General features: G+C 38.4%; 4 protein-coding genes across 4 annotated transcripts; 3 read left to right on the forward strand and 1 right to left on the reverse strand.

Annotated features, from left to right (window-relative positions):
* Positions 1 to 2,107: 2,107 nt before the first annotated feature.
* On the forward strand, positions 2,108 to 7,674 carry LOC101300111 (magnesium transporter MRS2-I-like). Its single transcript, XM_004289858.1, has 11 exons — positions 2,108 to 2,617; positions 2,701 to 2,730; positions 5,447 to 5,597; positions 5,815 to 5,936; positions 6,123 to 6,197; positions 6,538 to 6,765; positions 6,849 to 6,893; positions 6,977 to 7,021; positions 7,140 to 7,169; positions 7,276 to 7,395; positions 7,532 to 7,674. Exons 1-11 carry the CDS (start codon positions 2,390 to 2,392, stop codon positions 7,616 to 7,618), a joined length of 1,161 nt encoding a protein of 386 aa, XP_004289906.1. The 5' UTR covers positions 2,108 to 2,389; the 3' UTR covers positions 7,619 to 7,674.
* A 4,661-nt stretch (positions 7,675 to 12,335) lies between these two features.
* On the forward strand, positions 12,336 to 16,480 carry LOC101300406 (E3 ubiquitin protein ligase DRIP2-like). Its single transcript, XM_004289859.1, has 8 exons — positions 12,336 to 12,424; positions 12,530 to 12,751; positions 13,400 to 13,499; positions 14,466 to 14,799; positions 14,930 to 15,363; positions 15,458 to 15,508; positions 15,783 to 15,855; positions 16,036 to 16,480. The coding sequence occupies exons 2-8, from the start codon at positions 12,637 to 12,639 to the stop codon at positions 16,207 to 16,209; spliced, it is 1,281 nt and encodes a 426-aa protein (XP_004289907.1). The 5' UTR covers positions 12,336 to 12,424; positions 12,530 to 12,636; the 3' UTR covers positions 16,210 to 16,480.
* A 447-nt stretch (positions 16,481 to 16,927) lies between these two features.
* On the forward strand, positions 16,928 to 18,816 carry LOC101314913 (putative ribonuclease H protein At1g65750-like). The gene is made up of 3 exons (XM_004292137.1): positions 16,928 to 17,068; positions 17,196 to 17,900; positions 18,268 to 18,816. The coding sequence occupies exons 1-3, from the start codon at positions 16,928 to 16,930 to the stop codon at positions 18,814 to 18,816; spliced, it is 1,395 nt and encodes a 464-aa protein (XP_004292185.1).
* A 2,292-nt stretch (positions 18,817 to 21,108) lies between these two features.
* Positions 21,109 to 22,642, reverse strand: LOC101315205. Its single transcript, XM_004292138.1, has 2 exons — positions 21,494 to 22,642; positions 21,109 to 21,396 (listed from the first exon to the last, which is right to left on the reverse strand). Exons 1-2 carry the CDS (start codon positions 22,640 to 22,642, stop codon positions 21,382 to 21,384), a joined length of 1,164 nt encoding a protein of 387 aa, XP_004292186.1. The 3' UTR covers positions 21,109 to 21,381.
* Positions 22,643 to 23,284: the final 642 nt, after the last annotated feature.

The raw sequence follows: 23,284 nt of genomic DNA on the forward strand, positions 1-23,284 counted from the left end.
TATATATATATATATATATATATATATATATATTAAGTCAGGCAATATCTTTGGATATAGAAAAGCTTTAATATATCAGTAGCGCAATATAGGTTATGTAGTATGCTAGCTACTATTGCCTTTAATACTGTAGTTGCAATTTTTCTCTTTGGAGATCTCAGTAGGCCAGTTGCCAATACAATTTCATAAAAGCAGTAGTACAAGTTAAGATTCTTATAATTCAAAATTATATTAAAAGCTACTTTGTGTAACTAAATTAGTACCGGTTTGAGAAAATCATGAATCAGTTAAGGTTTTAAGCATGCATGATGTTCTGCAGGTAACATCAAAACCTTGTTAAAATGCAGCAGTGTAACAAGTCTAAATTTTGGGAGTTTTATTGCTTATTCTTGTTACTGTTTGCAATTTTTATGAAGATAGATATATTTGTTGATCATATAACAGCCAAGCATATAGGATCGAAAACAATTTACAGCCCTATGTCATACAAGTGATACAACCTATCACAGTATCAAAATTAAATTGCATTCATCTGCATAAAATTGAAGTTCTTATTTCCTGAGTTTGTATAAACATCCTGGTATACATCTTAGAATCTTATAAGAAATGAATGAAGTTCAGAAGAACCCATATCGAACCAAACTTATATGACACCAGACACCATTTGATAAAAAAAAGTTCGAAGCCAACAAAAGGTAATATAGAACTAGCATCTTTGAGATTGAATTCTCTTTTCTCAAATGAAGTAAATGAAAGGTGCCACACAGCGGAAAGGATTGTGAGAATCAAACTGCAGGTATAGCATATAGCAGTATAAATAGGGCCAAATAGATGGTAGCAACTGGAAGTCTGGAACAATAGATGGACTGTGTTTGACAACCTGGGCATTTAGGGAGGACTGCAGAGGCTAAACACCAGCTCACCCATCAAATCACAAAGCCTATAAACTCTAGCTCTCACAAGCTAAGGTAAAACCCGGAGCAGCAACATTACCTTTGATACCCAAAGAGGTCTGACCCGACCCGACTGCCGTCAAAGCGTGCTCGATCTGCACAAGCTTCCCTGAAGGACTGCGCAACACAAAATCCTAAATTAACCAACAATCACAAAAACCCAGCCAAATTGAGAACCCTGGTTAATCGGATTTACCTGAAAGTGGTGAGCGAAAACGAAGGGCAGAGAGAGAAGAGAGAACGGAAAGAGAGCTGAGGGAGAACGGCAGGTTAAGCGAGAAGGGCAGTCTTGACTGCAAAAATTTCATTAATGAACAGTAACCAGCGCCACAGTGCTTTGGAAGCGCTTCAGGCTTTCAGAAGCACCTGATAGCTGGCTTTGGCTTTTGGACTGAAAACAGAGGTGCTTAAAAGCAAAGCCCCTCATTTTGTGGTCAACCAAACACAAAACTCTGCTCAGCTTAAAAGCAAAGCTGAAATAAGCCCAAACAAACAGGGCCTAAGTCTCACCTTGAGGAGCTTCACAAAGAAAATGTACTAAAGTCGGTAATTGGGTTAGATTTTAGTTTGTTGTTGGTTATAATTGGGTTTGATGCACTGTGGAATGCTTTGGGACTTGATCAAGATGATGGTGTTCATCCGGTGACTTGGTCCATGGCATAGTTAGCTAGCTATAGCTACTTTAGTAGCATATGAGTATGAGATGAGATGGAGGAGGAAGAAGATAGGGATACTCTGCTGGGTTTTGATCGATTTGGTATGAGATGAGACGGGGGAGAAAGAAGACGGAGACAAGATTGGGTAAAAAACAGCAGGATACTTGCTTTAATTGATTTGGTACGCTGTCCATTGGATCAACTCATTTAAGATCTAACGGTCATCACAATTTTATCCCTTTTTGTCCCTTAAAAATTAGTCCTCAGGTGAGTCAAAAGGAAATACAAATAATAAAATTGGCAATACAGTAAATATATTAATAATAAATATTTTATTTACCTAGATAAGATTAAAATCACAAATCTTATACCTAATCAAGGCCTCCTATCATTGGGTTCATCCTCATGTAGAGGTAGAAAATGTAGCATGAATTGCAGAACCTCGTACGGTTCAAGTTGGGCATTTTACCTCCGAAAAGACAAACATCCTTTTCAAACGTAGTCCCTATGATTTACTTGCACTCCTTAGATAGAGCACCACTAGCGGACACTGCAAACCAAGCCAGCCATGCAAATTTCTCTCTCTCTGAACTAAAACTCAATCATTGTCATTGTTACCACTCCCTCCAAACAACCGCAAAACCAACCAATTCCATGTTCCCAAAACCCATGAATTCTCCCCCCATCAGCTTCTCCAATTCAATCATCAAACACCCATTAACCTCATAGAAACTTGTCTTGAACTTGCTCTGTTTCCAATCAAACACGATTGCTTTGGAAATGGCGGTTCGAGATGAGACTCAAGCTCAGGCTAACAAGAAGACTGCGGCTTTGAGGTGTTGGATTTCATTGAACCAAGATGGCCAAGGAACCGTTTTGGATTTGGACAAGTATGCTATTATGCGGCGTGTTAACATTCACGCTCGAGATCTTCGGCTTCTTGATCCATTGCTCTCCTACCCTTCAACCATTTTGGGCAGAGAGAAAGTCATTGTTCTCAACTTGGAGGTTAGTTTCTGATTAATTGTGATTTGAGTTTCATCCATTTTGATTGTGTTTCAACTAAAAACTGTGTTTCTTTTGGTTTGCAGCACATCAAAGCAATAATCACAGCAGAGGAGGTGAGTGTTTAAACTATAAAGTTAGTACTGTTTGACTAGCTTATGTGTTTTTTTTTTTTTTTTTTTTTTTAGGCCTTGGTTGCTTTTAAAAGGTTGGATATGAAAGAGGGTCTAGTTAGTCAGTGGTTTGTTATTCTATTTGGAATAGAATTAGAATAACAAGTTAGAAATTTATACCCAAAGTTGGGGAAAGAAGAAGAAGAAGAAGCTTTGGTTTTTTGCTCTGGGAAGCTTCCTTTTCATCTGGCCCGATGCAAGTTCCCTCTTGAATTTAATGTCGATGTTTGATTTAAGTGATTTGGGTCCTAGAATTAGGGAAGTGGGATACTGATTTGAAGAAGAAGAGTGCAGTTGGGAAGGAATGCATTAGGTTGATGGGGATATTAGTGAGATATCATGAGGGGCATGTTGGAATGCATCTTGGTAACATGGTTGCCAGTATTGTTAAGTGATTGAAAGACTCAGATTGTTGTGAGAGATGCATGTGTGGAGACTGTTCTGGCATCAAAATTGTGTAATGGTAGGGGTGAGGGTGATCAATGGGATGTTTGTTCTCTTAGTAAGGCTGCTTTTGGAAGCTCCGGGTGAACAAAACAGCTGTCAGGCAGGTTCAGTGTGGTTCAGCATTGTGTCTAGCAAGGGTCATTGGCAGTACACATGATCCCTCGGTTTAAATTCTGCAGCCAATGTTGAACCGAACGATTCAAAGTTGGTCAAAAATCCACATTTCATGGTAAGCCAACTATTATTGAGCTGAACAGGAGCATTATCCAGGCAGGGGGTGCCCCCAACACAAGACATGCTCTCTGGTGCAATGGCAAGTATTCAAGAATCTCTGAAGAGTAATGCTTGAGCAACATGTATAGCTGCTTGTATAGCTTTAGGGAAAATAGCTATGAGCGGTTGATCCTTCTAGGGCTCTTTACAGCTTCCTATATTCGCTTCCCTGAATCATGTCACTTTGACAATGTGAAACCAGTTAGAAATTCCGTCCTACAGGTACTGCAGTGCTGGAAAAGTTTTCCAGAACCTGACACTCCTGAACCTTCGGAAGCTGGATCTTCTATCAAAGAAAATTTCTTTGGTGGTGACTACAGTGATACCACAAATGCCAGTGAATCTAGAAGGATGGCTCATTCAGGAAAGTTGTTACTGGTGCGACTAAGAGCAGGATCCCTTTGTCTTGCAGAAATACATGTCCAAAAAAAGAATTATCAGCATTCCAGTGAGCATATTGAAATTGCAGTTCCTAAAGCCTCTTGTTTGCCAGAATATCAGAATGAAGAATATGAGGTTAGGACTATTACAATGACATTAAAAAGGATGAGCACTGATGTTACAAGCAAAAAGGATATGGGATACGAGTTCATATGGATGAAAAACAAGAATGTTCTTCTCAGTGCAATATTTTCACTAATGACATCGAGACCAAGTTTGTGACAGTTTCTTGCAACAGCCTTGAGGAGAGTAGATTGCAGAAGCCAGTGGGAATAAATCAGCGGTTTGCTGTCAAAGGGATTAGTAGGAAGAAAATGCGCTCTGAAAGGGATCGTAGAAGTCTCGATTCAACTGTGACAGGGTGAAAGCTTTTCTATGTTACAAACAAGGGTGGTAGGACTAGAACATGTTGTATATAGATTATCTCATTACCAAGTACATAGGGATGAAATTTCCAATTTAGCAACCTCCAAACTCATGAAGGAAAGTCAAAGTGTGGATTCTCCAAGACTCTGTACATGCACTCCTAGGCCATCTATAGTATATGCGCAACAGGCAGCCTTCACTGTTGTCTGTGAAACATTCTGATAGTTGGGAGGAAAACTCTTCTGTGAGAACCCAAGCAAACAATTCTGCAAGACAGGTACAGAGACATGGAGCAATACTGAAGTGAAGCTTACCAGAAATCCTGCTGGAAAAGATGTTCGGGAAACTTCTGGGCAGGGAACACAGTGGACAAGTCAAACAAGGACTGATGCTATGTTTACCTCAGCTTCTAGTGCTAATGTTCTGACAAAATGTTTTAGAAAGCAGGAATAACCTCTGGAAATAGGTCAAGGCTTTTCTCTGTGAAGGGGACATGGATTCTGCTTATGTTGAAGCTCTTTGTTCTGGTGATGAAATTTTTTTGATTGAACTTCTTATGATGCAACAACTTATAGATTCTGCATGGTCCAGTTCTAGAATGTTTGTCCCCTAAAACTGCCAGCAATGTCTTCAGCACGTTAGCATCAAATCTCATAGAGCAAAGGTTTATCAGCACAATAATCCCTTGATTGCCGCAGATTGCTGATTTAAGCACCACTCATCGACCAAAGTACTTTGGACTGTCTGCAAAAGCAATGCAAAAATTCTTGTTTTCAGTTCACGAAGCTGTAAACATGAAATTTGCCAAATCTTCCAAGAGAAGATCTAATTAGCTGTGAAGTTCCAGCATATTTGGGGAATTGGGGTTAGTGCTCAAATTATGAATCAGTCATATCACTCATATGAGAGATATAGTGCTTCAAAAGTTCCATATGTTAGTTGCCGTTGAACTGTTTAGTTATTACGAATTTACGATCTTAACCAATTGATGGTCTAAGTCCGGTTATGCAGAATCTGTCTTCAGTTAGAGTTTTTTGCCTTTTGTATGTAATTTTCCAAATCTATCTCTCCATCTTGTATGGTTTACCAAGAAAAAGAAAATTAGAATAACAAGTTGTCTAAAAACTTGTAGGTATTGCTCAGAGACCCATTTGATGATAATGTGTTGCCTATTGTTGAGGAGCTGCAAAGGCGGTTGCCTCCAGCAAGTGCCAATTTCAATGGCCTAGGGGAAGAAGAAGACTCCGGGCTACAAAAAGATGTCGAAACCAGTGAAGATGATGGTATGAATCTGACTATGTACTTCTCCTTTTTTGGGTTATGTTACTTAGAGAGCTGGCATTGAAAATGACATTATTGCTGAGGAAGAAGTTTAAGTTCAATTTAGACTCAATATGTTAGCTGCATTATATTAGTTTGTATATGCCTTTCATGTTTGTAGTCTATGACTGTTCTCTTACTAAATATGTATATGGTGCTTCACTGCTTCATGGTCATTAGATTTTCCGTTTGAATTCCGGGCATTAGAAGTTGCACTAGAAGCTATTTGTACTTCCCTGGATGCTTGCACTAGTGAACTAGAGAGTGATGCTTATCCAGCTTTAGATGAGCTTACTTCCAAGGTAAAAGCCTTGCTTGGAAAAAGAAATCATGTTTCTGTTTATCCATTTACCCTGGCTTTATATTCAAGGAATGAAATCTCTTGATTGTATGATCCTGTTCCATAACATTTATTTCGTCATACATTGATGGAAGCAAAAGTTTTGTAGATTCCTCGCTTTGGTTCAAACAGTTAAAGTTGATTGCAGATCAGCAGTCGTAATTTGGATCGGGTTCGTAAGCTGAAGAGTGCAATGACCAGGTTGACAAATCGGGTTCAAAAAGTAAGTTTGAGTTATTCATCTGGTACATGGATTTTGTACTCCTGCTCAAATGGCTTACAGTCAGCTGAATTTTGATGTATGCTTATTGTGTGCCCATATATGACCTAGTGATTAATGTTGTTCGATGTACTTTGACCATAGTTAGACTTGCTTCTACTGTGGCCAATGTTTATGGAGTTGTGCATGAATTTGTTCGTAATTTAATTCTCTAATCAAATTCCCTTAATGTTGTATTGGTGTTGTCCTTACTCCTTACCAACGGTGCGAAATCACTAGTATAACAAATAAGTTAAAATTTACATATATTACACTTGATTCCTCAGTGTAATACTGGATGTAGGTAAGGGATGAACTCGAACAGCTTCTTGACGATGACGATGACATGGCCGATCTTTACTTATCAAGAAAGTTGGTTGGCACTTCACCTGTGAGTGACTCTGGTGCTCCAAATTGGTCTTTCACATCTCCTTCCATAACCATCGGCTCTAAAGTATCCAGAACCAGCAGGGCAAGTGTAACAACAATTCAGGAGGAGAATGACGTGGAGGAGCTTGAGATGTTGCTCGAGGTTATAATTTGTCTTAGGTCTTGTTCTCCTGTTAGTTTAGCCAAATATGAGGTCTAAGTTGAATCTTGTTATCTACTTTGCAGGCTTACTTTATGCAAATCGAAGGAACATTGAATAAATTGACCACGGTATGCACTGCATCTTCTGTTTCAGCATGCTCATATCCAAAATAATACAAGATAAATATTGTGATTCTATTTCTTCATGCCAGCTGCGCGAATACATTGATGACACAGAGGATTACATTAACATCCAGGTATTGGTTTGGAAACATGATATTAAGATTTTGATACACTATTCCGGACTAGCTTCTTCTGTGCCATGTAGAACCTTTTAAGACTGACATAACTGATCTGATGCGTATTGTGTTGCAGCTTGACAATCATCGGAATCAGCTAATTCAGGTATATCTGCTAGGATGGATTTAGAGACTCTCTTCCCATGTTTTATGATCTGTACATATCCCTTTTGATATCTAACATGATAATGATACAATCCGGCGACATGCAGCTAGAGCTTTTTCTGAGTTCTGGAACTGTTTGTGTGTCTATATACTCTTTGGTGGCTGCAATATTTGGCATGAACATTCCATATACATGGAATGAAAATCATGAGCACATGTTCAAATGGGTATGTACAATATACGGCCACATCATCATCATTACTTACTAGGTGGAAAAACATCCCAAAATAGAATTGATTTTGTATCATTATCAGACTACTTTTCTAAACTAACTCTTTGTTACCCCCCTTCAACATAAATTAGGTGGTAATTACAACAGGTATAGTGGGCGCATCGATTTTCTTGTTTATAGTTTCATATGCTCGGCACAAAGGTCTTGTGGGATCCTGATACCCATACCGTATAATCAGTTGGGAAGGCAATACATAGTGAAGCTTGCAGAGTCACAGTAATCATCATCATCCTGTAATATTTTGTATCCAGATATAGGCAAGAACATGATTATATTTGTTCATTGGTTTACTTGTACTGAACACTTGAACAGACTAGATATGTAGTTTCCTTAGTGGCATGGCACTGGGTTTCCGGGTATGTCTATTGTGCAGATCTGCATACAATACAGATCTAATATTTGCCCTATCAGTTAGTAAATAGGTGGTTTTATGAGGGGCAAATCATAAATGCATAATCACTTTATAAACTCAACAACCAATTACAGCCACAAGTTTGGGTCTGCATAGCATACAGATCTGCACAATAGAATTCTCCTTGGATTAGGATCCTCGTCTTGGCTCCTTAGGGCCTTGTTTCTCCTCAGCTTTTAATCTGGACCATCTATTGCAAATCGAAGGGCTCAAAGTCCACCACATCAGCATAGTTTAGATATTAATTACAAAAGTTGGCTTTTCTAGGTTAACCACACTTGACGACAATTTCTGCCTCCGTCTCGTTCTTCTTCTTCCACAACCCCTCTTCAACTTTTTTCCGAAAACACTGCCTCTGTGTCGTTCTTCTTCTTCCATAACCCGTCTTCACCTTTTATCCAGAAACATCCTCGAGAAGAAAAGTAATGTCAAATCCAAAAAAATCACCGAGGCCATTTCAATTATACAATGTTATGAACTTATGATATGAAGCAATCATATATCCTCCAGATTGGGTATAGATCAGTGTCCTTACAAAATGGGTATTGCAGAATCTGGAAAGTAGTGAAGAATTCATTGATGGGTATATGGGTCGGAGGCAAAAGATTGAGCCTAAGAATTGATGAAGGTAAATTGAGAAGAATCTCCCTTATAGTTTGAAAAGTCAATAACCCAGGTATTCCCTCTCAATCATGGCTTCGCCGGCAACCTGACCAACTTCTCCATATTTTCTGGTCCGATGAGAAGGTGACAACAAACTGAAAATAATTAAAGAGGAAGACGATGAGAATGAGAAGAGTCGACTTGTGTTTGTTGAAGGCGAAGAAGACGAGACTTAGAAGCAAACGTTTACGCAGACGTCGTTTGTCATAATGAGATTTAATGCTTGTCTGGTGACGTGTCATGATTTAGGCCTTTAGATATCACATGAACAATTCAGATTTAAAGACAAGGACAAACAAGAATAGACCGTAGCGAAGGAGAGGATCCTGATCCATTCTCCTTCCCTATGAACCAAAAATCATGTTGCTGCTGGAGTTAACTTTCCAATGTTGTATGTGATGAGTCATTAAATACAAAATATGTCTGCTGGTGGCCTATACCAATTGCATTTGCATTTTAAAAACCTGCTGGTCATGAAGGAGCTTAGTTTTTTTTTTTTTTCCTTGAAATTTTCTTCATGGGATCTCTCTAGTTTTCTAATTGTATTTGTTAGTGCATTTGATGGGACCCTGGGAGGTGCTATGTGACGGGATAAAAGCAGATTCTGATTCTCCCTCGATGAGAACAAATCAGTTTCCCAGTTTCATACTTCCAGCTCTATTTAAATCTTATTATTGTTTTCTCCAAAAAAATCTTATTATAAACTTAAATTTTATCTTTTAATCACTTAAACTTTGTCTCTTTATAATTGTGTTAACTAAAAAATTAAAAAAAAGATTAATTTCAATTTGAGGTGTGTAAATTTCACATCCCTTAATGTAAGTATTATTTTAACTTCAATGGAGTTAAACCTCGGAAAACAACATCATTTTGTTTCAAACATTTCCAACTTTTACTTATTTGCTTCTCCAAATCAACTAGCAAACTACATATACATCTTTGGAAAAGATTCAATACACAAATAAGGACATGACTTTTGTTTTACAATTTACAAGGACAAAATCTTACAAATAATGGCAAAATATTTTTATGTTTCCATGTGTCAACAAATCATTTACAATTATAACCTTCACACATAAAGAACTACATATAATTAGTTAGATTTCCAGCAAATGTAGTAGCAGATTTTTAAGAGTTTAGCTAGTGTAGTAGCAACTATTTTCAGTAAATGCAGTAGCAGCTATTTCCAATAAATGTAGTAGCATACTTTCAGTGGCTCAGCTGATATAGTAGCGACTACTTAAAGTAAATGTAGCAGCAAACCTATTTCCAATAAATGTAGTAGTAGGCTTTTAATGAATCAGCTAATGTAGTAGCAGCTATTTTTAAAAAGAATTTGGCTTCTCTACTTGGATTTATGTTGCTTGGATGACTTTTAACTATTGGATTGAGTATAATTTAACACCGTCATGTCATCATTACTTCATCTGATGGTTATAAAAGCAACTTAAATCCAAGAGAATCCGAATCTTTTCAAAAAAAACACAGTGGCATGTTTTTAGTGGCTCAACTAGTGTAGTCGCAACTATTTCCAGAAATGCAGTAACAATGTAAGATACAATGTATTACCAATATGGTAGTAGAAAGCTTTTAGTGACAATTTTCAAACAATACAATAACAACTACATAGCAAAATCAATAAACAGTGGCATAATTAACACATATTAGTATAAAGTTCATCAGATAATCTTGTCCATTTATAAATTGTTATCTAATTTGGCAAAAAAATATTTATTCCCACATCATGATTACCGAACGAGTAGCAATTAGATGATCAACATGTAAAAGGGTTTTGTATGGTTTGAGCTTAAAACCGGTCCAGTTCGAATATGCCCAGCCTTAGTCGGAAGCACATAATTTTGAGAGGCTTGGAAGTAACCTAAAACTTGACTGAGTTATAGAAGGAAGAGATAAGGGAAAATGTCCTAATGCCTAAATATTTGAAAACTAAAGCCCATTCTAATAAATTTTTTTCCCTAACCCATTCCAATGATTCTTATTAAAAAGACAAGTATACCCTTATTTCATATCAACCAACCATATATATATATATATATCTCTCTCTCTCTCTCTCTCTCTCTCTCCCCTGGACGACACTGACGCAGCCTATGCTTCAACGACACCTGCACCGATGCTGCGACAACGAGCAATGAGTATCCAATCTCTAACCCTACCTCTGCTCTCTCCTCTACAACCTCTTCCACCGTTGCCAGAAATTAACGTCGCTCGTCAACGTCCTCCTTCTCCGAGCAGGGGCGTAGCTACATTGGAACCATAAGGTTCAAATGACCCCTATGAGGTTATGACAACAAGCATCAATTGGTTGATGATTTCATATATATTACATTTCAATGTATAAATAGACCACTCTATCATAAAAAGAAAGAAAGAAAAAGACAAGATGAGATTGTCATTGACCAATAAAAAAAGATGAGGTACGGGAGATTGTTCGATCTGCCCACAAGTTTTTATTATGTTAGTAGATTTCTAAAACAGTAAAACAAGTCATGGCTTCATATTGATCAAGATCATCAAACCTTAAATTGTAATTTACTTATTATTATATGTATAAATCATGACCCTTCTAGTTGAGATTTCTAGCTACGCCATTGTCTCCGAGCCCCCTTATCCGATCCCAGCAGCAGATCCAAAATGCTGTGCCGCTCGCCAAACGTCGTCGCCATCTCCGGTGTCGTCCTTCTCCGGTGACCATGTAGTGAAGCTCCCTCCGGCTACGTTGAGGACGTCCCGCCTGTACTCGTCTTGGATCTGCTCCTTGATCGACTGGGCCAACGAGTAAGTTCATAGGCAGCCTCTGCCTTCGCCTCCATGGCCAGATCGAAGGCATCGAGTGCGTGGTGAGGGAGGTGAAGCAGTTTCGATGAGGGAGGAATATGTACGGTGAGGGAAGGCGCATGGTAAGGGAGTAGATCCGGTGTGTGAGGGTGCATGGCTCTACGGTAGGTGTAGTTGTATTTTTGTGGCTAATAGGTAGCTTGATTATTCGTGTTGTAGTTTTGACTGATTATTGGCAGACAATAACTCGATTATGTTCTGGTATTTCTTCTTTTCTATTACAATAAGCTGAAATAAGTTGATTATTGGGGGTCAGTAACCTATTATTAGGAGTCAGTAACCGATTATTGGGGATCAGTAACTGAGTTACTAGGGGTCAGTAACCAAGTTATTGGTTACTGAAATCCGGCAACCGGAGAAAATCCGAGATACTGGGTTTAGTGACCGGAATCCGGCGACAGGAAAAAATCCGGCAACCGGTGACCGGAATCCGACTGTCGGTGACTAGAGAACGGTGAGGCTCCGACAAAGTCTTTTCTCTCTTGCATTTTCTTTTTCTCTCTCTATGCATATTTAAGAGGTGAAAGTAAAATAGTCTTAAAATAATATAATTTGTTAAAACTTTAGTAAAGATTTATGCATTTAAACATAAAAAAAATTACCTTATATTAAAATGAGCTCATGAAAAAGATTATCATTAGAATAGAAAATAAAAGGTTTAAATTAGTACTAAATGAGTATTTTCTCTAAATGAGTATTTTCCTAGATAAATATGTGACCGCTATGTGACCGCATGCTCCACGTTTAGCTCGAGTTAGCCCAAAGACATGTGGACACACTTGCTTATACCTGGCCGTCGGATTCACGAAACCCGGTGCTCTCCTAGTCTCCTCTCTAAAATAAATTCACCAATAAAAGAAAACAAACAAACAAGGAAGAAACATCATTTTGGTTCATGCTCTTTAAGACCAAGAGAAGCCTCTCGATTCAGATCAACACCGCGACCCTTTTGTTCAATCCCATCGAAACCCACGTCAAATCTCCTCAAATCCCACAAACCCATCGAAACATCACTCAGAGATTATATCTGTGTGTATGTAAATCCCGTTCTTTGTTCCCTAGATGATGATGAGTTTAATTTACATGTGTTTGTGTTGCGTTGTGTTTAATCTCGGCTGTTGTGGTTTATTCAATGCAGGTGGAAATGGGACGTGAGTTTTGTATGCGCGTCAACATGCAGTGTGTGAATTGATACGTGTGGGAATTGGATTTTGATAATTTCGAGAAAGAGAGAGCGGTGGAGAGATGGCGAATCAGGTGGTGAAGGTCCAGAGGGAGAAGCTTGAAGCATGCATGACCTGCCCGCTTTGCAATAAGCTGTTCAAGGATGCCACCACCATATCTGAATGTCTTCATACGTGTCAGTAGTGCTCTCTCTTTTAGCTCGTTTATGTATCTATCTCCCTTTGTTTGGCTTTTGATTCTTGGGATTTTGGAGTCTTTTGGCTGTGATTTCCTTGGTTTTTTTATGTTTTCTGAAATCTGGGTGGTTGTGTTTTGATTGTTTCTCATCTGGGTTTGGCTTGGTTTGACTAGTCTTGCTGGTTTTGGGATGTGGGTGTTTTTAAAGTTTCATGCTTTGAACTGAGAACAGCTTTGTTGGTGGATTAGCCTGGCAAATGTTAACAAAGCTTCATTCTTGTTACATTGATATACATGGCGGTACTTTCAATGAGAAGTGATATAACTTGACATTTCTAGAGGCCTCTGGTTGCAGTGGCCTAAGCAGCATTGCTTTTATATAGGCTCATAGGATGAATAATAGATACATAGGTTTCTGTATTTTTGTCAGTTCTCCTCTGTTGGTCTATGCAGGTATATAATGATGTTCATAATCTGTATGAAAGGTTCTCCTGTTACTTCAGCTAGCCTCTTTTTCATGATTAAGAATTTTGCTTATTTGATTGCATGGATATTCTCATGCTTATTGCAAGAGAGTTTTGCTTAAAAGTATTTTACCTCTTTGAATTCTCATGACTGATGGAGTTATAACTCAAAACTTCTTCAGTTTGCAGGAAGTGCATTGTTGAAAAGATAACCGAAGAGGACATCGAAAACTGTCCCATATGCAAAACCGATCTGGGCAGTGTGCCCTTGGAGAAGCTAAGGTTGTTATTCTTTGTTTACTGTTGAACTGAGAAAAATATGACATGATGATGCATCATTTGGATGAATTGGTTTTCTTTATTAATTTTTCAAGTTGAATATTTCTTTTTAGTCAGCACGACATGGTTTATGCCATTACCATATGACCCCTGCTTCTCGATGAACTGTGCAACTTTCTACATTAAGCAAAAAAAAGGTTTTCATATGAATTATAGTGTTGCCTTTTATTGTTTCAGATCTTTTTTTGCGCATATAATTCCCAATTTTCCGTTTCAGTCGGCATTCCATGTTTAGGACATTACCATGCATAGAGCCTACTCAGATCAGTAAAGAAGCACTATTATTAGGATATGAGTGTTCATTGTGGTGAAGATTCAGTTCTTGCGGTTGATGAATATAGCGAATTTATTGGAGGTGGTATTAAATATGTTAAGTTTCGTGACTCTCTATGAGATTATGTCCATGCTACACGTGGCTGCATTTGTAATCATACAAATGTGCTCGAGTTAGCTCTTGATGGTTTCTGGAGATCTTCTGATTCTGTAACTGTAATTGTTCGGTTTCCTTCTTAGTTGTGTATGCTTACTAGTCTAACCATGCTTACTAGTCTAACCTTCACATATCATTAAGAAAGGACTATCATCTGGATGTTGGGTTTATTCTGGGAGATGTTGACAAAACTTTTCAACATGTTTAGATGAGACCGTAAGACCGAACAAAAGAAGGATATTGTACTAAAGAGACATGTTTCCTAACACTTTATGAGCTTCTGTTTGGTTACATATGGCTGCATATGCAATCATTTGATGATTTAGTTGTCGATGGTCTCTGGACATCTGTAGTTCTTCAATCCTTGTACACATGTAATTCAACATTCTATTTGTAATGAACAATAAACCAAATTTTAGAGTAATCTTATGACTCTTTTTTTTTGTATATATAAATCATGATAATACTTTGTATATTAGGCCTGATCACAGTTGGCAAGATGTAAGGGCCAAGATTTTCCCTTCCAAAAAAAGAAAGGTAAGTGAACCTGAAAGTACACCTTCAGCATTTCCGGCTAGAAGAAAGGAGAGATCACTCTCGTCATTGGTGGTCAGTACTCCCAGAGTATCGTCAACCCCGGCAACCATGACTGGAAAGAGAACTAAAGCTGTTGCAAGAAAGGCTTCTACTTTACAAGGATCCAGTTTGTTGGTTGAGAGGTCTGCTAATAATGAGGACGAGTCTGCAGAAGATCATGCAGACAGCCAAAGCTCTGCAGAGGCCTCAAAAAAGTCCGGTGAAAATACCAGGCCGGTGAGTATGCTTTTCCCAATATGCAGTTTCTGTAATGCCGATAAGTTTTGTTTCCTACAAGCTTAAAAAGAAAGCATACCTTTTGGTTTAACATACTAACGTTTATTGCTTTCTATTTTGACTGGTACAGAGTTCGATTTCTGCTGAACCCAACGAAACTGTATCCAATAAAGAATCTGAGAATGGTGCTGAATCATGGGATGGGAAGGACCTTTGGAAACCTCTAAATTGTTTGGTGGAAGTCGCAAATCGGACCAAGTCTCTAAAACCCAATTCACAAGGGTCTGAAAGAGTAGAACCAGCTATCAGTCCCGGTGAAACTCAAGTTCGTAAATTCAAAAGTAAAGAAAACAAACAGAAGTCAAAAGTTGACGATGAAAAGAATAACACTCACCTGCCCTCTCCGGAAACAAATAAACCTAAAAAGTTGCGGAGGGCTCGCCAAAAGAGGGAAGCTTCAGGAGAACCAAGCGTTACACCCCAAGCTGTTTTGGACGCAGCCAGTGGCAAACCTGAAAGAAGAGTTGGTCCAATTTGGTTCTCCCTAGTAGCTTCTGAAGAACAGTGAGATTTTCAACTTTTTCTAATTCTATCTGGTTCAATTCTTTATAGCATTGATTGATTTTGTTCATTTATTTCTCTTTAATATTGGTTTCAGGGAAGGAGAAGAATGCTTGCCACAAATTCCAACAAACTATTTAAGAATAAAGTGAGTTCTTTTTGTCTTGTTGATGCATTTCTGAAATGCACAATTCATCAAAGATTCTTAAGCGTTCATGTTTGCAGCACTATGCATAGATACGGTCAATACATTAGGTTCATCCTTACTACTAAATGGAGTACATAGTTAAAGAGTGTCAAAAGCATATTACTACTACTTTCTCTCTTTTTTCTAAGCATGTCAAGATGGGAGAATGATTTTAATCATTTTATTATAGGGATAGAGTTTCTTTGATGTTTAGTCTGTGGTTCATTTGGTACAGAGATGGAAGTGTGCCTGTCTCATTTATCCAGAAGTACCTAATGAGGAAGCTAGACCTTACTAGTGAAACTGAGGTAAGCTAAGTTCTTTTTATTTTTATTTTAACCTCTTTTTTCTGTGGCAATGCCGTGGGCATTTCATTGTTAACTGGTCTGGCACTCATAGTAGTTGCTAGTTTGTAAATCTTAAGCCCTCGGGGTCTAATGGACTTTTAGAGATATTTCCTTTTGGTTATCAACATTCAATTCTTGCAGATTGAGATCAAATGCATGGGACAACCAGTGAGCCCCTCATTGGAGATGTATAATTTGGTTGACTTGTGGCTACAAACTGCATCACCTACACAAAGAATTCCAGCATCCATTGGTTCCTCTGCCAAGGATTTTGTGATGGTGCTCGGGTATTCTCGAAAGATTTCAAAATCCTAAGCAGCGTCTATCTTTGGTTCCGTCCGGATCTCCGGTGTGTTTCAAGTGAATGTGTTGCAATCACCATCTACAGCCAAATGCAGGAGCAAGGACAAACGAATCCCTACAGAACCACTCGTTTATGACCCGCCTTGCATAGTGCGGCATGTTGTTGGAAAATGGCCATTGCCATTATTGTACCTCATCAAAGATTTTACTTATTTTAAGACAAGTTAGCCTTGAACATCTTAAACTGACAGTTTGACTGATGCCCAGTTTCTGGGCGCATCTTATGTTTCTGTACCATTAGTTTATTCAATATATGCTCATACTTGGTTACATGTTGATTGCCTTTTTGTTATCTATCTTATTATGAGATATGTGACCAGCGTCAGCCATGTCATTTTGTACCAAGGTACAACCCACAGATACCATTATACCAACTACAGGAATTAGACAAGGTGACAAATTGTCACCTTATCTATTCATCTTGTGTGCAGAAGGCTTATCTGCTCTCATTCACCATGCAGTGGATTACAGTTTCATCAGTGGTCTAAAAATGGCTCCTCAAGCACCAACTCTCCATCATTTATTTTTTGCAGATGAAAGTCCACTCTATGGGACTGCGAATGCAAATGAATGTCAAAATTTTCGTACAATTCTCTCTTTGTATGAACTTGCATCAGGTTAGAAGATCAACTACCAAAAGACCAGTGTGGTTTTTAGCAAAAACATTGAGATGGAAGTACAAGTCAATTTGGCTGGTATTTTAGATGTGCAGCTTGTTGATGAACATGACAGATATCTAGGCCTTCCTCTGCATGTGGGAAAATCAAAAACTGCCAAGTTTGAATATATCAAAGAAAAAGTGACAAAGAAGGTGATTAACTAGAAAACAAAAATTCTAAGTTCAGCAGGTGAAGAGATTTTAATCAAAGCTGTGGCTCAAACAGTTCCTACGTATGCCATGAATTGCTACTTAAGGTCTATGTGATGATATACATCAGCTATGTGCATCTTTTTTCTGGGGTGATACAGATGAGAAAAAGAAAGTGCAATGGAGAAGTTGGGAAAGAATGTGCCTTACTAAAGCAGAAGGCGGAATGGGGTTTAAAATTATATACGCATATAATCTTGCAATGCTTGCGAAACAAGGTTGGCGTATACTTTCCAAACCGCATTCTCTTATTGCTCAAATTTTCAAGGCAAGATATTATCCTCATAGCTCTTTTTTGGAAGCTGAACTAGGAGAAGCCCCATCTTTCTCTTGGCGCAGCATCATGCAAGGCAGAAAAGTTCTGAAAGCAGATTTACAGTGGAAAATAGGCGATGGAAAAAATGGGGTCATTTGGAATGATAAATGGTTGCCTCTTTCTACGCCTGAATTCATTCAAAAACCTGTTGACTGTACTCTAACCAGGGTGAACGAACTCATCAATGAACACACGAGAGAATGGCATTCTAATGTGATTACTGCTACTTTTCCACCTTACATTGCAGCAAAAATTATGTGTATTCCACTTAGCAGGAAAACCACTTCTGATAGGTTGATATGGTTTCCAGAAAAGAAGGGTATGTTCTCTGTCAAAACTGCATATTGGATTGCAAGGAATCAGGTGTTATCAGAAGTTCTTACCACCACCTCATCTGGTAACCCTTTCTCAGTGTTATGGAAAAAGTTGTGGGCAGCAAAAGTCCCTGGTAAAGTGAAAGTATGTGTATGGCGAGCTTGTAATAATATCCTTCCCACAAGAGAGAGGCTGCTGCTAAAAGGTTATGATGGAGATCTAAGGTGTTTGTTGTGTAACTCATCTCCTGAAGACACAAGTCATCTATTTTGTAATTGCCCCATTGCTGCTAGCATTTTTGGTACTACTCCCTTTTAATTTACAACATACTATGCTTCCTATGCTTGTTTTTAAAAGAATGGATGTTGGAAAGAGCCAGTCACATGACTTCAGGGATTTTTGCGAAATTATTGGTTGTCATTTGGTCACTCTGGAACAACAGAAATGATGCTTTGTGGAAAAACAAGTCTCAGAATGCAGAGTATGACAATCAGTAGCTTTGCTTGGCTAGAAGAATACCATAAAGCCAATAGCAGTGGAAAACAGCACACTGACAGTGAAAAAAGTTTGGAAACCAGCTAGCAATGGCAACATGATCTTGAATGTGGATACTGCGTTTCTTCCAAACCAACACAGAGAAGGAATTGGGGGTGTTCTAAGAGATGCGGCAGGTAACTTCATTGCTGCATTTACCAGGTCTATTTCTCACACTGCATCGCCAAAACAGTGTGAGCTACTAGCTATCAGAGAAGGAATGGATATGCTATACTCACTACAAACATGCAATGTGCAAATCCACAGTGAATGTCAAGAGGCAGTGGCAGAAGTCAAAACACCTGACTATGAGTTGTTAGCTAATGGTGGAATTGTGGATGACATTAGGCTTGTTCAGCAGAAATTGATGAATGTGTGTCTGAAACACATACCCAGAACTTGTAACATCATTGCTCATAGACTAGCAGCTATAGCTTTTAAGGACAATCTAACCTGTACTGGGCTAGACTATCCCCCAGATTGTATCACTGATATCCTCCAGATCGAAATTGAAAGACTCCATTGAGTCTGCTTAATGAAATCATTTCATTTGATCAAAAAACATCTCAATATACTGCAAAGGTAACGGTCCTTGTAAAACTAGTGCGATCAGAACAAGACCATACACAAATTTCAGCTTCAAAATTTTGTAACAAAACCAGGAACCAATCCTTTCACTCACTGCAACTCATCTGCAGCATTTGCCAAAAGCATTTCATTAACTCAATACTCTGATTACAGCCCACCGCCCAGCTACACCACCGAGCGAACCCCGCGGTATCTTGATCAGGTTATGGGTTATACACCTCAAGGAGGCACAATCCATGCTTAAACTATTCATCAGGCCTAACCAAAAAGAAGACATTTAAATCCAAATCTAAGCTTTTCAAGAAAGCCTCTTTTCCCCTCACAAACTGATCACAGCTTGAAAACCTCTTTTCAAAACGTACTAAAATTCTGCCCAAAAATGGTTTCGAAATCAATTCTCTTTTCATCTTGCAATAAAAGGTTAACGGATGAAAACCTTGTAATTAAGATCAAATCAGAAAGGCATCATTTGCCCAAAATCAAAGTAAGGAATTGAGAGAAGAAGGCTGTAATCTTAGTAACTCAACAAAGGACAAGGGAGTGAATGGGCTTTAGCTTATCCAAAACTGACTGAGGAAGTCAATAATTTCAATTAAAAGGGACAATGAAACTACTCAGTATATATAGGTCGATATATTGACCAAAGTTCCAAAGAAGAATGCACAAACCAAGATGTGATTCTTTGAATTTCTCAGCATTTTGAACACTTAGGCTGCAAAAGAATAATGTCATTGAAGGCCAGACACAAGAAGGAATCAGTTATGGAATACTTTTTTTCTTTTATAGGAAGACATAAAGCTTTTTGCTAACTAGTTCATATAAAAATGATGGGATTCCTTGACGCCAAAGTAATGTAGCAAGAATAGTAAAGAATCGATCTTTAATGATCAAATGAAGAGGGTCTCAGACTTTGTAATCAGAATTCACTAGAAGGTAAAAGGGTTGAGCTCTTTCTTTAAAAAAAGAAAGTCATTGAAGGATTTGCTGCAAGATAGGATTTGTAAAAGAGGAACACAAGAGCTGCTGTATTTTTAGGGAAACCAATTTTTGAAAAGAGAACTGAACAAGAATGGATATCAAATATTGGTATAGATCAGTTGCTGCTACTAATGTTATAGAAAGCAATGGAACCAAGGAAAGCAATGGAACCAAGACAATCAGGAAGCACTCTTCCTTCTGCATATGAATTTTTGAATGACCATCCTTACTTACATATGACTCAAAGACAAGATCCAAATCAAGTTAAAAGGTCATGAAGGATCAATTTGAATGGTAGAGACACTAACCATGCTTGAGCACTCACTGAAGGACCAAACCAGATTTCTAGATTTCAAACGACATCACAATTCCAATAAAACATCTTTATGAACAGGCTTTAATCGAAACTCAAGCATGAAAAACGATATAATCCGATCATATATGATAATTGCACAGAAGAGTAGAGAAGGTAACACAACCATTCTTTCCAAACACACCAAAGTAGAATCAAAGCTATAAAGAAAGGTTGTTTTCCCTACCTCAAATTCCTACGAATCAGATGCCAAAACCTGCAAGACGTCAAGCAAAACCTCCACACCCAAATACCCAATCCATCCTAATGATCCAGCCACCTAGGAATCGGATTTTTAGATATGAATCAAACTCCCGTTTATTGAACAGATCAAATGAGAACATCAGGATTTATAGAAGATTAGAAACAATAACTTACAAGAATTAAACTCTGTCTAGATGGTGAAACTGAACCTCTTGGACAGTAGAATTCGCTCAGTTCTCAAGAGCTAAGCAACTGAAATTTGGGTAAGTGAATGAATGGTTTTGGCGCAAAGCAGAAGGAAAAAAACACATGTGATCTAATTTGAGCAAACTCAAAACATATATACAAACAAGGTAATTCAATTAACCTATTAAAATAAAAAATTCAAACCATCACATATATGCCTAGCCAAGATCCATCTATATTCACATATTTGTTTGTTCGTCCATGCCTAGCCAAGCTCATCTACACTGCACTAATGAATTACAGTGCAATCTTCGAAATGTGCTCTCTAGCTACTACAAGCAAGTATATAGTTCAGCAACCCCATCATAATAACAGTCTTCCACACAGATTATGTTCCAAGACAGTAAATACCAAAATCAACCGGAAAAACAAAAGGCACAAAGCGATAACCATTTTCAAGAGAGATAGTCAATAGAGCAAACTCAAGAGAAATACAAATTAGAGGTTTAACATTTCAATTCATGATGAGCTCTATTGAGCAGAAGAGGTACTGTCTATGCCAGATGGATTATTAGCCGGGCTAATAACTATCAAGCTAATTGCTGCTCTAATGAGGGGGTACCTGGTTGATTCTATCACAAACTGCAGTAAAAAAAACTAAAAAACCCTAACACGCTACTCAGGAGGGCGAGGGGTGCTCATCTCTTTGAAGAAGAGAAGGAAAAGGGATGGTGGTCGGTCTACCCACTCTTGGCATAACAACCTCAGCCTTGCATGTTGTCCTTAGAATGCATCGATCTGTTCTCAATTCAAATGAAAAGAAAATAAACAAACGGGAAACATCAAATGAAAAGTGACTTGAACTAATAACAAAGACAATTGACTTTGATCATACCTCATCACCACTATTCAGCGGGTCAGCACATACAAAAGCCTTGCATAAGAAACTGTCAGGAAGGAAATCATAATGATCTGAAGCTTCAACAATTGTGCAGAGGACACCATTCTGAATGAAAACTTGAAACAACACGAAAGGCATATGAACATGAACATCCGCATCCGGGCCTTGAAGCGTGTATACTAACCAAATGTAGTCGACCTCACCATCTTTATACAATCCCATAAAAGCACTATCAGCATCAAAATAAGAAAATCCCCTGAGCATGCAGATATCAAACATATTATGTAGTACCCTGCTAGGTGTGAGCTCATCAGGATTTCCATGGGAATCCAAGGGACAACAAACAAGTTTCCCAGAAGGTGCGAGCCCAATCAAAAAACCTTGATATTCAACAGCAGCTGTGAACTGATGACGACATCTATACCATCTCTCTTCATATAAGTCAAAAGTGTAGGCTACAGGACTCAAGTCACTAAGGAGTGCAGTATGTAATGATGGATTAATACTACTTAATGATGGTAAAGTGGTCGGACAGTGATTGGGGCGAGTAATGATATGGAACTTGTGTCCCCAACCAGTTTGGCTCAACACTCTAATATCATCAGGCGGATTAGGAAGGACTTCTTGAGTGCAGCCATGATAGAAGAGTTGCAACCTATGAAAAGAGAGCTGTTGTGGGTCTGTTGCGTCCAAAACATAATTTGAAGACTTAAATCGGTAAAAGAAAACATCACGCTTGGATTGGGTCGTAAACCAAGAACACAAGTCCGGATTGGAGGAGAGGCGGAGAGGAGATGGGATGGGTCTAAGACGATCAAAGGCAATCTCATAAGCAACATCAATGTTAGGATTAAAACTGAGAAAAGGCACCCAACCCCCAACCAAAAGTAAATCATCCTCAACCACGACGGGATGCATAAAATAATAGGGAATTTCACCATCAAGCGAAAAAAAATCCACTGTGGGTGTGGAAAGCACAAAAAAGGGCATATTATTGATATCCCCCTCCAATTTTTCAAACTCGACATGCGGAGGCACATACAGCTTTGGAGGAACCTTCTCTCTGTTCCGGAGTTTACTAATATCCAGCGGCAGCCGGTACACTCCACGATCTGTCACCACACATAGTTTCGCCTTCGCCATCTGCGTAAATAAAAACAAAAGAAACCTATGATACTCTTTCTCACAAACCCTAAAACCAATTTACAAAATGCAAAAGCATACCGGGATCGGGATCGGTTCTCTTAGAGAAATGATCTTCGGCTCTGTCTGTATCAAAAGAGAAAGTTGGGGATTTAGGTTATCGTTTAGGGATTGGCGCGTTAACACAGATTGGATGAGAGAATACTCAACGATAAAAAAATTAACTAACCATGATTTCCTGGGCAGAGGTTTCGGCAGACAGCATTTTCTGATGGAAACGAACCTCTTCTGTATCTTATATTAACAGGCGCGGATCTAAAGCAGTGGTTGGTTGGGCTTTTTTCTGGGTTTAAAAAATTACTAGGTATATTATGGGCATTTTGAATTGGGTTTTTTTTCCAGTCCAGCCCAGCTGACTTCCCAAACTGCTGCGCATTTCTCTTCCTCTCTACGTGACTAGGGCCTCTATTCCTCAGTTTTCTCAGTTCCTATTCTTCTTCCTATAATGGATCTCAAATTGTCAATATGAACTATTACATTTCAATATTAAGGAAAATCTAATATTATTTTAATTTTTGTTGTGATGAAATAGATTTAGATATGTCATGTCATTAAAGACAATTAATCGTAACCATTAAAAGT

Source organism: Fragaria vesca, linkage group LG2, assembly GCF_000184155.1.
Source record: "Fragaria vesca subsp. vesca linkage group LG2, FraVesHawaii_1.0, whole genome shotgun sequence".
NCBI lineage: Eukaryota > Viridiplantae > Streptophyta > Magnoliopsida > Rosales > Rosaceae > Fragaria > Fragaria vesca.

Excerpts from the sequence above, each read along its gene's own strand:
- LOC101300111 (XM_004289858.1), top strand. The coding sequence starts at position 2,390 with ATGGCGGTTCGAGATGAGACTCAAGCTCAGGCTAACAAGAAGACTGCG. Across the intron at positions 5,598-5,814 it reads CGAAACCAGTGAAGATGATG|ATTTTCCGTTTGAATTCCGG; the intron begins GTATGAATCTGA and ends CATGGTCATTAG. Across the intron at positions 6,766-6,848 it reads AGCTTGAGATGTTGCTCGAG|GCTTACTTTATGCAAATCGA; the intron begins GTTATAATTTGT and ends TCTACTTTGCAG.
- LOC101315205 (XM_004292138.1), bottom strand. The coding sequence starts at position 22,642 with ATGGCGAAGGCGAAACTATGTGTGGTGACAGATCGTGGAGTGTACCGG.
- LOC101314913 (XM_004292137.1), top strand. The coding sequence starts at position 16,928 with ATGGAAGTACAAGTCAATTTGGCTGGTATTTTAGATGTGCAGCTTGTT. Across the intron at positions 17,069-17,195 it reads AAGAAAAAGTGACAAAGAAG|CTATGTGCATCTTTTTTCTG; the intron begins GTGATTAACTAG and ends GATATACATCAG. Across the intron at positions 17,901-18,267 it reads AAGTCCCTGGTAAAGTGAAA|AAGAATACCATAAAGCCAAT; the intron begins GTATGTGTATGG and ends TTGCTTGGCTAG.
- LOC101300406 (XM_004289859.1), top strand. The coding sequence starts at position 12,637 with ATGGCGAATCAGGTGGTGAAGGTCCAGAGGGAGAAGCTTGAAGCATGC. Across the intron at positions 12,752-13,399 it reads ATCTGAATGTCTTCATACGT|TTTGCAGGAAGTGCATTGTT; the intron begins GTCAGTAGTGCT and ends AAACTTCTTCAG. Across the intron at positions 15,364-15,457 it reads CTAGTAGCTTCTGAAGAACA|GGAAGGAGAAGAATGCTTGC; the intron begins GTGAGATTTTCA and ends TATTGGTTTCAG.